The sequence below is a fragment of the Lepisosteus oculatus genome, chromosome 14 (assembly GCF_040954835.1).
Source record: "Lepisosteus oculatus isolate fLepOcu1 chromosome 14, fLepOcu1.hap2, whole genome shotgun sequence".
Taxonomy (NCBI): domain Eukaryota; kingdom Metazoa; phylum Chordata; class Actinopteri; order Semionotiformes; family Lepisosteidae; genus Lepisosteus; species Lepisosteus oculatus.
This window is the reverse complement of record NC_090709.1, coordinates 41,181,381-41,194,838: the sequence shown is the minus strand read 5'-3', so window position 1 is coordinate 41,194,838 and position 13,458 is coordinate 41,181,381. Positions and strand designations below refer to the sequence as shown.

Genomic DNA, 13,458 nt, shown 5'->3' with positions numbered 1-13,458 from the left:
GGGCTGAGCTCTGGAGCTGGGGTAGAGGGGGCTGAGCTCTGGAGCTGGGGTAGAGGGGGCTGAGCCCTGGAGCTGGGGTAGAGGGGGCTGAGCTCTGGAGCTGGGGTAGAGGGGGCTGAGCTCTGGAGCTGGGGTAGAGGCGGCTGAGCTCTGGAGCTGGGGTAGAGGGGCTGAGCTCTGGAGCTGGGGTAGAGGGATGCAACAGTTTCTGCCCCTGTGGGGCTCCAGAGCTCCAGAGCAGGAGGGATCTGTGTCAGTCCTGTGTTTTCTATGGGCTTCACAGACACACCCTTGTCCGACGTGTGAGCTGGGGCCACGTGATCGAGCTCTATTTCCATACCGGCTGCGTCAGTGAGGCAGAGAGCGATACCAGCGCAGGCAGACAGACAGAGAGCTCGTCTCCCACCCAGCCAGGCGCCGAGACAGAGGGACACCCCGAGGAGCAGAGGTAAGTGTGGGAGAGCAGTGTCCCAGGGCCCTGCACTCACCCCTGAGGGGCAATTAAAACACAGGGAGAGCACCAGTTAATACAGAGAGAGCACATCCATTAATACAGGGAGAGCACCAGTTAACACAGCATACAGCGAGCACACCAATAAACACAGGGAGAGCACCAGTTAATACAGTGATCTAATGTGTTTAAATGTGACTTTGTTTAAACCCTCTGCTCTTGGTGGGGCTCTGGAAGAGTCTGGGGCGCAGGACCGGGGGCGATGACAGACTCAGTGACTCTGTGTTTAAACCCTGTGCTCCTGGTGGGGCTCTGGAAGACTCTGGGGCGCAGGACCGGGGGCGATGACAGACTCAGTGACTCTGTGTTTGAACCCTGTGCTCCTGGTGGGGCTCTGGCTTGTGTCAGGCTCTCCTCTCACCTGACAGACTCTCCCCCTCGCGCAGGAGTCTGAACAGAGGGGGGTTTCATGACACAACAGGTCTCAGTGTCCTGCTCCTGCTTTGTTTAGAACACAATCCGTAGCTGATGCCCCAGAAGGAGTCTGTTTTGCCTAGTTAATAAATAACTGGTATTTTATTGTAACTGCACCACGAACACAGGGAACTGAGACAAAGTGACAATGAAAATTGGGACATGTCAGTTTTTCCTTCTTTACAGACTTAACTTACTGTACAGTGTGCTATTCAGAGTTCTGGACAGATAGGAACTGTCCTCATTTGCCTAGTTAATCAATAGCTGGTATTTTATTCTAACCGGTACCAGGAAGACAGGGCAGAGGGCTAGAGACAGGTAGAGAGGGGAGAGGAGAGAAAGGGACAGGGTCAGGTACAGAGAGGAGAGAAAGAGAGACAGGTACAGACAGAAAGGGGAAAAGGAGAGATAGAGGGACAGAGACCGGTACAGAGAGAGAGGGGAGAAGGAGAGATAGAGGGACAGAGACCGGTACAGAGAGAGAGGGGAGAAGGAGAGATAGAGGGACAGAGACCGGTACAGAGAGAGAGGGGGACAGAGACCGGTACAGAGAGAGAGGGGAGAAGGAGAGATAGAGGGACAGAGAGAGAGGGGAGAAGGAGAGACAGTGAGAGACAAGTACAGAGCGAATGAGAGGAAAGACAGAGGGAGAGAGACAGCTGTCCCTTCTGCTGCTGCTCCTGATGTCTGTCTGACACGCTGACCGACGGCGCACCCAGCTGATCACCTGACTGACTTCCTGTCCGGCTCCCAGCTCTGCTGTCTGAGGGGCTGGCCAGCGGACTGACCCCACTGCCTGTCCAGGGAAGGGCTTGGACACGCGCTGCCTGACCTCCCAGCGGCGCCGCGGAGATGGAGAGGGAGGGGCTGGCCTGTCTGCTGCTGGCCGTGGCCGGTGAGTGACCTCTGACCTCCATCTCGTTCCAGCACTCGGGTCGCAGGTATCGGTGTTGGGCGATACCCGGCGAATCCTGGACACGACAGGCAAGGTTACAGGTGACTCCCTGGGCCCCGGTTTCTCTGGAAAAGAGGGAGAGGAGGAGGGAGGGGAGCTCTGTCTCCTGTGTATCTGTACAGACCCCCCTCCCCAGTGATATCCTTCTCTCTCAGGGGACTGGGGTCGCGGGGAGTAGCCTGAAGTTATTAACTACTGTCTAAAGCACAGCTGCTGCTGCTCGCCAGAACTCCACCTGCTTGGTTTTCTGTCCCCAGTGCTCTGTCCTCCTGGATCCGGCCACATCAGGAAGTTCTACTTTGTGGACTCACCCCTGAACTGGACCGACGCTCAGAGACACTGCAGAGACAACTACACTGACCTGGCCACCATCAACAGCACAGCAGACATGGACACAGTCCTCAACACACCTAACCTGCCCAGTGGCACAGCCTGGATAGGGCTGTACCGAGACTGCAGAGAGAGCTGGCGGTGGTCTGGCGGAGAGGTCGTGACCTTCACCCACTGGAGGAGTCGGCTCCCCTGCGCTGTTCTAAACGCAACGGGATTCTGGGAGGAGAGAAACTGCAGCAAGGAGAACTTCTTCATATGTGAGAGTCAAGGTGAGACGACACCCAATCTGAGAGTGAGAGCTCAGTTTAACTTTAGACAGGAATGAACAGGAAACAGGAAACGGTGGTGTGCAAAGCACTATGGGATTTGTAGTCTCACAGCTGTACACACCGTCACTCCTGATCTTTGTCTTCGCAGGTGGGGGACAGCAGTACAGGCTGATCAGGGAAAACAAGACCTTCGCTGACGCCCAGAGGCACTGCAGAGAGAGCTGCTCCGACCTGCCCCGGGTGGACAGTGTGGGAGAGTCTGAACAGATCAGGACGACGGCGCAAGGACACGCTGTCTGGATCGCTCTGCTCCAGGACGGCTGGGAGTGGTCTGACGGGAGGCGCTCTGGGTTTCGCAACTGGAGTCCTGGGGAGCCCAATGGAGGAAGTGAAGCCCAGTGCACTGAGATCTATTTAAAAGATGGTGTACATAATAATAATAATAAAAGAGGTGGCTGGAACGATGCAGGTGGACAACATCCCAGCCCCTTCTTCTGCTACAATGGTGAGTCACAACCTGACAGAGGCTAACAGGCTGCTCACTCCAGTGTCCCTCCACTCCTCCTGCTCGCTCCTGTATCACTCCACTCCTTCTGCTCGCTCCTGTGTCACTCCACTCCTCCTGCTTGCTCCAGTGTCCCTCCACTCCTCCTGCTCGCTCCTGTGTCCCTCCACTCCTCCTGCTCGCTCCTGTGTCCCTCCACTCCTCCTGCTCGCTCCAGTGTCCCTCCACTCCTCCTGCTCGCTCCTGTGTCACTCCTCCTGCTCGCTCCGGTGTCCCTCCCCTCCTCCTGCTCGCTCCGGTGTCCCTCCCCTCCTCCTGCTCGCTCCGGTGTCCCTCCCCTCCTCCTGCTCGCTCCAGTGTCCCTCCACTCCTCCTGCTCGCTCCTGTGTCCCTCCACTCCTCCTGCTCGCTCCAGTAACCCTCCACTCCTCCTGCTCGCTCCAGTGTCCCTCCACTCCTCCTGCTCGCTCCTGTGTCACTCCACTCCTCCTGCTCGCTCCAGTGTCACTCCACTCCTCCTGCTCGCTCCAGTGTCACTCCACTCCTCCTGCTCGCTCCAGTGTCCCTCCACTCCTCCTGCTCGCTCCAGTGTCCCTCCACTCCTCCTGCTCGCTCCAGTGTCCCTCCTCCTGCTCGCTCCTGTGTCACTCCACTCCTCCTGCTCGCTCCAGTGTCCCTCCACTCCTCCTGCTCGCTCCTGTGTCACTCCTCCTGCTCGCTCCGGTGTCACTCCTCCTGCTCGCTCCGGTGTCACTCCTCCTGCTCGCTCCAGTGTCCCTCCACTCCTCCTGCTCGCTCCAGTGTCACTCCACTCCTCCTGCTCGCTCCAGTGTCCCTCCACTCCTCCTGCTCGCTCCAGTGTCCCTCCACTCCTCCTGCTCGCTCCAGTGTCCCTCCACTCCTCCTGCTCGCTCCGGTGTCCCTGCACTCCTCCTGCTCGCTCCAGTGTCACTCCTCCTGCTCGCTCCTGTGTCACTCCTCCTGCTCGCTCCAGTGTCCCTCCTCCTGCTCGCTCCTGTGTCCCTCCTCCTGCTCGCTCCTGTGTCCCTCCACTCCTCCTGCTCACTCCAGTGTCCCTCCTCCTGCTCGCTCCAGTGTCCCTCCTCTCCTCCTGCTCGCTCCGGTGTCCCTCCCCTCCTCCTGCTCGCTCCGGTGTCCCTCCCCTCCTCCTGCTCGCTCCAGTGTCCCTCCACTCCTCCTGCTCGCTCCTGTGTCACTCCACTCCTCCTGCTCGCTCCAGTAACCCTCCACTCCTCCTGCTCGCTCCAGTGTCCCTCCACTCCTCCTGCTCGCTCCTGTGTCACTCCACTCCTCCTGCTCGCTCCAGTGTCACTCCACTCCTCCTGCTCGCTCCAGTGTCACTCCACTCCTCCTGCTCGCTCCAGTGTCCCTCCACTCCTCCTGCTCGCTCCAGTGTCCCTCCACTCCTCCTGCTCGCTCCTGTGTCCCTCCTCCTGCTCGCTCCTGTGTCACTCCACTCCTCCTGCTCGCTCCAGTGTCCCTCCACTCCTCCTGCTCGCTCCTGTGTCACTCCTCCTGCTCGCTCCGGTGTCACTCCTCCTGCTCGCTCCTGTGTCCCTCCACTCCTCCTGCTCGCTCCGGTGTCCCTCCCCTCCTCCTGCTCGCTCCGGTGTCCCTCCCCTCCTCCTGCTCGCTCCAGTGTCCCTCCACTCCTCCTGCTCGCTCCTGTGTCACTCCACTCCTCCTGCTCGCTCCAGTAACCCTCCACTCCTCCTGCTCGCTCCAGTGTCCCTCCACTCCTCCTGCTCGCTCCTGTGTCACTCCACTCCTCCTGCTCGCTCCAGTGTCACTCCACTCCTCCTGCTCGCTCCAGTGTCACTCCACTCCTCCTGCTCGCTCCAGTGTCACTCCACTCCTCCTGCTCGCTCCAGTGTCCCTCCACTCCTCCTGCTCGCTCCAGTGTCCCTCCACTCCTCCTGCTCGCTCCAGTGTCCCTCCTCCTGCTCGCTCCTGTGTCACTCCACTCCTCCTGCTCGCTCCAGTGTCCCTCCACTCCTCCTGCTCGCTCCTGTGTCACTCCTCCTGCTCGCTCCGGTGTCACTCCTCCTGCTCGCTCCTGTGTCCCTCCACTCCTCCTGCTCGCTCCAGTGTCCCTCCACTCCTCCTGCTCGCTCCAGTGTCCCTCCACTCCTCCTGCTCGCTCCTGTGTCACTCCACTCCTCCTGCTCGCTCCAGTGTCCCTCCACTCCTCCTGCTCGCTCCAGTGTCCCTCCACTCCTCCTGCTCGCTCCGGTGTCCCTGCACTCCTCCTGCTCGCTCCAGTGTCACTCCTCCTGCTCGCTCCTGTGTCACTCCTCCTGCTCGCTCCAGTGTCCCTCCTCCTGCTCGCTCCTGTGTCCCTCCTCCTGCTCGCTCCTGTGTCCCTCCACTCCTCCTGCTCACTCCAGTGTCCCTCCTCCTGCTCGCTCCAGTGTCCCTCCTCTCCTCCTGCTCGCTCCGGTGTCCCTCCACTCCTCCTGCTCGCTCCGGTGTCCCTCCACTCCTCCTGCTCGCTCCGGTGTCCCTCCACTCCTCCTGCTCGCTCCGGTGTCACTCCACTCCTCCTGCTCGCTCCGGTGTCACTCCACTCCTCCTGCTCGCTCCGGTGTCACTCCACTCCTCCTGCTCGCTCCTGTGTCACTCCACTCCTCCTGCTCGCTCCTGTGTCTCTCCTCTCCTCCTGCTCGCTCCAGTGTCCCTCCACTCCTCCTGCTCGCTCCAGTGTCACTCCACTCCTCCTGCTCGCTCCTGTGTCACTCCTCCTGCTCGCTCCGGTGTCCCTCCTCCTGCTCGCTCCAGTGTCACTCCACTCCTCCTGCTCGCTCCGGTGTCCCTCCACTCCTCCTGCTCGCTCCGGTGTCACTCCACTCCTCCTGCTCGCTCCGGTGTCACTCCTCCTGCTCGCTCCGGTGTCCCTCCACTCCTCCTGCTCGCTCCGGTGTCCCTCCACTCCTCCTGCTCGCTCCTGTGTCCCTCCACTCCTCCTGCTCGCTCCTGTGTCACTCCACTCCTCCTGCTCGCTCCTGTGTCACTCCTCCTGCTCGCTCCGGTGTCACTCCTCCTGCTCGCTCCGGTGTCACTCCACTCCTCCTGCTCGCTCCGGTGTCACTCCACTCCTCCTGCTCGCTCCGGTGTCACTCCACTCCTCCTGCTCGCTCCGGTGTCACTCCACTCCTCCTGCTCGCTCCGGTGTCACTCCACTCCTCCTGCTCGCTCCGGTGTCACTCCACTCCTCCTGCTCGCTCCTGTGTCACTCCTCCTGCTCGCTCCGGTGTCCCTCCACTCCTCCTGCTCGCTCCGGTGTCACTCCTCCTGCTCGCTCCAGTGTCCCTCCACTCCTCCTGCTCGCTCCTGTGTCCCTCCAGTCCTCCTGCTCGCTCCAGTGTCCCTCCACTCCTCCTGCTCGCTCCAGTGTCCCTCCACTCCTCCTGCTCGCTCCAGTGTCCCTCCACTCCTCCTGCTCGCTCCAGTGTCCCTCCACTCCTCCTGCTCGCTCCGGTGTCCCTGCACTCCTCCTGCTCGCTCCAGTGTCACTCCTCCTGCTCGCTCCTGTGTCACTCCTCCTGCTCGCTCCAGTGTCCCTCCTCCTGCTCGCTCCAGTGTCCCTCCACTCCTCCTGCTCACTCCAGTGTCCCTCCTCCTGCTCGCTCCAGTGTCCCTCCTCCTGCTCGCTCCGGTGTCCCTCCACTCCTCCTGCTCGCTACGGTGTCCCTCCACTCCTCCTGCTCGCTCCGGTGTCCCTCCACTCCTCCTGCTCGCTCCGGTGTCACTCCACTCCTCCTGCTCGCTCCGGTGTCACTCCACTCCTCCTGCTCGCTCCGGTGTCACTCCACTCCTCCTGCTCGCTCCGGTGTCTCTCCTCTCCTCCTGCTCGCTCCAGTGTCCCTCCACTCCTCCTGCTCGCTCCAGTGTCACTCCACTCCTCCTGCTCGCTCCTGTGTCACTCCTCCTGCTCGCTCCGGTGTCCCTCCTCCTGCTCGCTCCAGTGTCCCTCCACTCCTCCTGCTCGCTCCAGTGTCCCTCCACTCCTCCTGCTCGCTCCAGTGTCCCTCCACTCCTCCTGCTCGCTCCAGTGTCCCTCCACTCCTCCTGCTCTCTCCTGTGTCACTCCACTCCTCCTGCTCGCTCCGGTGTCACTCCACTCCTCCTGCTCGCTCCGGTGTCACTCCACTCCTCCTGCTCGCTCCGGTGTCACTCCACTCCTCCTGCTCGCTCCGGTGTCCCTCCACTCCTCCTGCTCGCTCCGGTGTCCCTCCACTCCTCCTGCTCGCTCCGGTGTCACTCCACTCCTCCTGCTCGCTCCTGTGTCCCTCCACTCCTCCTGCTCGCTCCAGTGTCCCTCCACTCCTCCTGCTCGCTCCAGTGTCCCTCCACTCCTCCTGCTCGCTCCAGTGTCACTCCACTCCTCCTGCTCGCTCCAGTGTCCCTCCACTCCTCCTGCTCGCTCCAGTGTCACTCCACTCCTCCTGCTCGCTCCAGTGTCCCTCCACTCCTCCTGCTCGCTCCTGTGTCACTCCACTCCTCCTGCTCGCTCCGGTGTCACTCCTCCTGCTCGCTCCGGTGTCCCTCCACTCCTCCTGCTCGCTCCGGTGTCCCTCCACTCCTCCTGCTCGCTCCGGTGTCACTCCACTCCTCCTGCTCGCTCCGGTGTCACTCCACTCCTCCTGCTCGCTCCGGTGTCACTCCTCCTGCTCGCTCCGGTGTCACTCCTCCTGCTCGCTCCGGTGTCACTCCTCCTGCTCGCTCCGGTGTCACTCCTCCTGCTCGCTCCGGTGTCCCTCCACTCCTCCTGCTCGCTCCAGTGTCCCTCCACTCCTCCTGCTCGCTCCAGTGTCCCTCCACTCCTCCTGCTCGCTCCGGTGTCTCTCCACTCCTCCTGCTCGCTCCGGTGTCCCTCCACTCCTCCTGCTCGCTCCGGTGTCCCTCCACTCCTCCTGCTCGCTCCGGTGTCACTCCACTCCTCCTGCTCGCTCCAGTGTCACTCCTCCTGCTCGCTCCGGTGTCACTCCTCCTGCTCGCTCCGGTGTCCCTCCACTCCTCCTGCTCGCTCCGGTGTCCCTCCACTCCTCCTGCTCGCTCCTGTGTCACTCCACTCCTCCTGCTCGCTCCTGTGTCACTCCACTCCTCCTGCCCGCTCCGGTGTCACTCCACTCCTCCTGCTCGCTCCTGTGTCACTCCACTCCTCCTGCCCGCTCCGGTGTCACTCCACTCCTCCTGCCCGCTCCGGTGTCCCTCCACTCCTCCTGCTCGCTCCAGTGTCCCTCCACTCCTCCTGCTCGCTCCTGTGTCCCTCCACTCCTCCTGCTCGCTCCGGTGTCACTCCACTCCTCCTGCTCGCTCCGGTGTCCCTCCACTCCTCCTGCTCGCTCCGGTGTCCCTCCACTCCTCCTGCTCGCTCCGGTGTCCCTCCACTCCTCCTGCTCGCTCCGGTGTCACTCCACTCCTCCTGCTCGCTCCAGTGTCCCTCCACTCCTCCTGCTCGCTCCAGTGTCCCTCCACTCCTCCTGCTCGCTCCAGTGTCCCTCCACTCCTCCTGCTCGCTCCAGTGTCCCTCCACTCCTCCTGCTCGCTCCAGTGTCCCTCCACTCCTCCTGCTCGCTCCGGTGTCCCTCCACTCCTCCTGCTCGCTCCGGTGTCCCTCCACTCCTCCTGCTCGCTCCGGTGTCACTCCACTCCTCCTGCCCGCTCCGGTGTCACTCCTCCTGCCCGCTCCGGTGTCACTCCTCCTGCTCGCTCCTGTGTCACTCCACTCCTCCTGCTCGCTCCTGTGTCACTCCACTCCTCCTGCTCGCTCCGGTGTCACTCCACTCCTCCTGCTCGCTCCGGTGTCACTCCACTCCTCCTGCTCGCTCCGGTGTCACTCAGGGTCACAGACAGAGACCATGACGACAGCAGTGGGCTGTTTGTCCGCTCAGTGTCTGACTGACTGAAATATCTGACAAGAGTCAGGCTCCTTCTCCAGACTGGTGAATCTGGAAACTTAGAGAACAGAGAAAGTTTGGGAGCATTCATCTTGTTCATTTATTTACAGCTACAGACTCCTCTGACCAGTTCCACTTCATACGCTATAAACTGTCATGGGTTCAAGCTCAGGAATACTGCCGGTACAATCACACAGACCTGGTCACTGTGTTCACTGAGGAGCAGCAGAGACAACTTCTCAACCTCACAAACACTGGTGATGAAGGAGGAGCCTGGATTGGTCTGTATAAGAACACACAGAGAGTCCCGGGGTCTGGGGGAGCTGCAGGGAGCCCCTACACTCAAACCGAGGGGCACGTCTGTGTGCTGATGGACTCTGAGGGAGGATGGGAAGAGAGAGACTGTCAGGAGAGAAACTACTTCATGTGTCTCAACAAGACAGGTAAGAGGACAGTCCATCACACTGGTGTCTCACTGACATCTCTCTGCTCTGAATCAGAGACACACTTCACCACTGTCACTCAACACAGGTAAGAGGACAGTCCATCACACCAGTGTCTCACTGACGTCTCTCTGCTCTGAATCAGAGACACACTTAACCACTGTCACTCAACACAGGTAAGACAGTCCATCACACCAGTGTCTCACTGACGTCTCTCTGCTCTAAATCAGAGACACACTTTACCACTGTCACTCGACACAGGTAAGAGGACAGTCCATCACTCCAGTATCTCACTGACATTTTGACTCACTGATAAATTTTCTTGTCTGCTCAGAGCGCAGTAACGTCACCCTGATTGAACTCAACCAGACCTGGACTGAAGCCCAGAGTCTCTGCAGACAGAATCACACAGAGCTGGTCAGTGTGAGGAACCAGAGTGAGAATGAGGCGGTTTGGAGGTCAGCGCAGGGTCACAGGGTGTGGATCGGCCTGTACAATGAGCCCTGGAACTGGACAGGAGGGCAGTCTGGGTCAGCAGGTGGACAGAGATGTGCGCAGGTGGACCTGCAGCACAGCCCGAGAGGCAGATGGACAGAGACAGACTGCAGTGAGATCAGACCCTTCTTCTGTCACTGGGGTGAGGACGGCTCGTTTTCCACTTGGGTTCGTGTCTTGAAGGGAAATAATATCAATCAAGGAGACTCCTGGTGTAGAAACTGGCCAGGACAGCTCACAGACGCTGCACTAACATCAATCAGGAGACTCCTGGTGTAGAAACTGGCCAGGACAGCTCACAGACGCTGCACTAACATCAATCAGGAGACTCCTGGTGTAGAAACTGGCCAGGACAGCTCACAGACGCTGCACTAACATCAATCAGGAGACTCCTGGTGTAGAAACTGGCCAGGACAGCTCACAGACGCTGCACTAACATCAGTCAGGAGACTCCTGGTGTAGAAACTGGAGAGGACAGCTCACAGACGCTGCACTAACATCAGTCAGGAGACTCCTGGTGTAGAAACTGGCCAGGACAGCTCACAGACGCTGCACTAACATCAGTCAGGAGACTCCTGGTGTAGAAACTGGAGAGGGCAGCTCACAGACGCTGCACTAACATCAGTCAGGAGACTCCTGGTGTAGAAACTGATTGATCGGTCTGGGGTTAAGTGATTTAATGATTTTTGCTGGCATTGCTTATCTGATCTGAGCTGCGATCGACTGATTGAACTCAGACCTACTCGGCTGCCACGTCTCTGACAGTCTCTCCTGCTCTCTTCCAGACACCAGAGAGCTCGTCCTGGTGAGAGAGGAGAAGTCCTGGGCTGAGGCCCTGGATCACTGTCAGACTCACCACACTGGCCTGGCGGATATCCAGTCACACCAGGAGCAGAGCTACGCTGCTGAAGAGGCCCAGTCTGCTGAGTCCAGCCTGGTCTGGCTGGGCCTGCGACAGAGTCAGATCTTCGGGTTCTGGTTCTGGGTGAATGGCCAACCGCTTAATTATCAGAACTGGGGTACAGGGGGAGACCATCAGTGCACAACTAACAGCTACTGTGGGGCCCTGGACAGAGACAGAGGGGGCAGCTGGACCAACCGTGACTGTGAGGAGAAGCTCAGCTTCATCTGCTACAGAGGTACTGAGACTCCTTTACTGCCCCTGTCTGACTCTCAGAGTGAGTCCTGACTGTCACACACCAGCGACACGCCCCTGTCTGACTCTCAGAGTGAGTCGTGACTGTCGCACACCAGCAACACGCCCCTGTCTGACTCTCAGCGTGAGTCCTGACTGTCACACACCAGCGACACGCCCCTGTCTGACTCTGAGTGAGTCCTGACTGTCACACACCAGCGACACGCCCCTGTCTGACTCTGTGTGAGTCCTGACTGTCACACACCAGCGACACGCCCCTGTCTGACTCTCAGAGTGAGTCCTGACTGTCACACACCAGCGACACGCCCCTGTCTGACTCTCAGCGTGAGTCCTGACTGTCACACACCAGCGACACGCCCCTGTCTGACTCTCAGTGTGAGTCCTGACTGTCACACACCAGCGACACGCCCCTGTCTGACTCTCAGAGTGAGTCCTGACTGTCACACACCAGTGACACGCCTGTCTGACTCTCAGTGTGAGTCCTGTCACACACCAGCGACACGCCCCTGTCTGATTCTCAGAGTGAGTCCTGACTGTCACACACCAGCGACACGCCCCTGTCTGACTCTCAGTGTGAGTCCTGACTGTCACACACCAGCGACACGCCCCTGTCTGACTCTCAGCGTGAGTCCTGACCGTCACACACCAGCGACACGCCCCTGACTGACTCTCAGTGTGTCTCTTGTAGGGTGAACAGTGTGAGTCCTGTCCGTCACACCAGCGAAATGCAGTTGCAAGATGGACACCCTGCTTTTGACTGAGCAGATCTCTCCTCCTGCAAAACCACATTTCCCACTCCCAGATGATGTCTGCGTCCTTTCACGTCTTGGCAAAGACTCAACAGATATCCAGCATTCTTCAGTCTTGATCTCTGTGCTTCTGTGCTGCATTTCTTACTATGAAAGTAAGGTTCTGCTGTAAAACGTAAATTCATTTCTATTCACAACTTTAATTTAAACGTGAAAAATATTTAATTAGGTTTTGGTGGAGGGCCTCCTGTCCTGTCCTCACAGCTACTGTTATATTTCAGAGGGTTAGAAAGAAGCAGCACCGATGAGTGCATTTTAAACCGCAATAAAAGTCAAATGTACACAGTAACTTGTAAAACCTCCAATTTACATCCATAAATAGATTAAACTTCCAGGTCTGTGCAGTGCCGTATTCTAGGATTCACAGCAAGGCAAAAAAAAACTCTGGTGAGGTGAAGCGGGCCTGCGACCCTGTACACAAGCAGGCCCTGCGACCCTGTACACAAGCAGGCCCTGCGACCCTGTACACAAGCAGGCCCTGCGACCCTGTACACAAGCAGGCCTGTGAGCACAGCCCTTCTAATCCAGTAGAAAACACTGCTCTCCGCCTCCAGACGGGTTTATCCACAAGCACTACTTGTTAACTCTGCGTGCATCACGTTGGAACATCTCTGTGGTGAAATATCTGCTGCACAACCTCTACTTACCTGCTTGTCCACCCCAGGACATTAGTCATCACAGGGACTAGTGAGCAGGAAGGGCCGCCTCACCTCGCAGGTCATGGAATCGAACTGTGACTAACAGCATGGCGACTTACAGTCCTTTTACACGGTTCACGATTTTGTGCTCAATTCAAAATTTATAAAAACTTTACATTCAGTAAAAATGAATTTATTTTCTTACCAAGGTTTGATAACTGAGAAAATGGGATCGCGGTCCCCCATAAGTTTAATTTCTTAAAAAATATATTAAAAACTTTGGGACTGATAATTAAATTTAAATATAAACTTAAATAGTATTTCCTATACTATTTGTTTCTAATTCAGGAGAAACAATACGTAGATAATAAATAATCATTTTGTCATTGAACTTTTATCAGAAATTAAAGAGCTTTGCATCTTGATTGTGTTGTCTTTTCATTTCCTGAAACAAATGAAAGTTCACTGTTGGTTTGCAACACAAGTTATTTTAGTGTAGCCACAGACCAGCACAGCGAGTAGATCCCAGTGCAGTCACAGACCAGCACAGCAAGTAGATCCCAGAGTAATCACAGACCACCACGGTGAACAGATCACAGTGCAGTCACAGACCAGCACAGCGAGTAGATCAGTGCAGTCACAGACCAGCACAGCGAGTAGATCCCAGAGCAGTCACAGACCAGCACAGCGAGTAGATCCCAGAGCAGTCACAGACCAGCACAGCGAGTAGATCCCAGAGCAGTCACAGACCAGCACAGCGAGTAGATCCCAGAGCAGTCACAGACCAGCACAGCGAGTAGATCCCAGAGCAGTCAGACCAGCACAGCGAGTAGATCCCAGAGCAGTCAGACCAGCACAGTGAGTAGATCCCAGAGCAGTCACTGAACATCACCGTGAATAGATCCCAGCGTCATCACAAACATGCACAGCAAATAGATCACAGTGCAGTCACAGACCAGCCCAGTGAGTAGATCACAGTGCAGTCACAGACCAGCCCAGTGAGTAGATC

General features: G+C 58.2%; 1 protein-coding gene across 1 annotated transcript; it reads left to right on the top strand.

The window, feature by feature from the left end:
• The first annotated feature begins 1,730 nt into the window (after window positions 1-1,730).
• LOC138242437 (macrophage mannose receptor 1-like) lies at window positions 1,731-12,901 on the top strand. Its single transcript, XM_069197933.1, has 7 exons — window positions 1,731-1,820; window positions 2,138-2,482; window positions 2,631-2,987; window positions 9,019-9,351; window positions 9,686-9,988; window positions 10,632-10,985; window positions 11,691-12,901. Exons 1-7 carry the CDS (start codon window positions 1,778-1,780, stop codon window positions 11,693-11,695), a joined length of 1,740 nt encoding a protein of 579 aa, XP_069054034.1. The 5' UTR covers window positions 1,731-1,777; the 3' UTR covers window positions 11,696-12,901.
• Window positions 12,902-13,458: the final 557 nt, after the last annotated feature.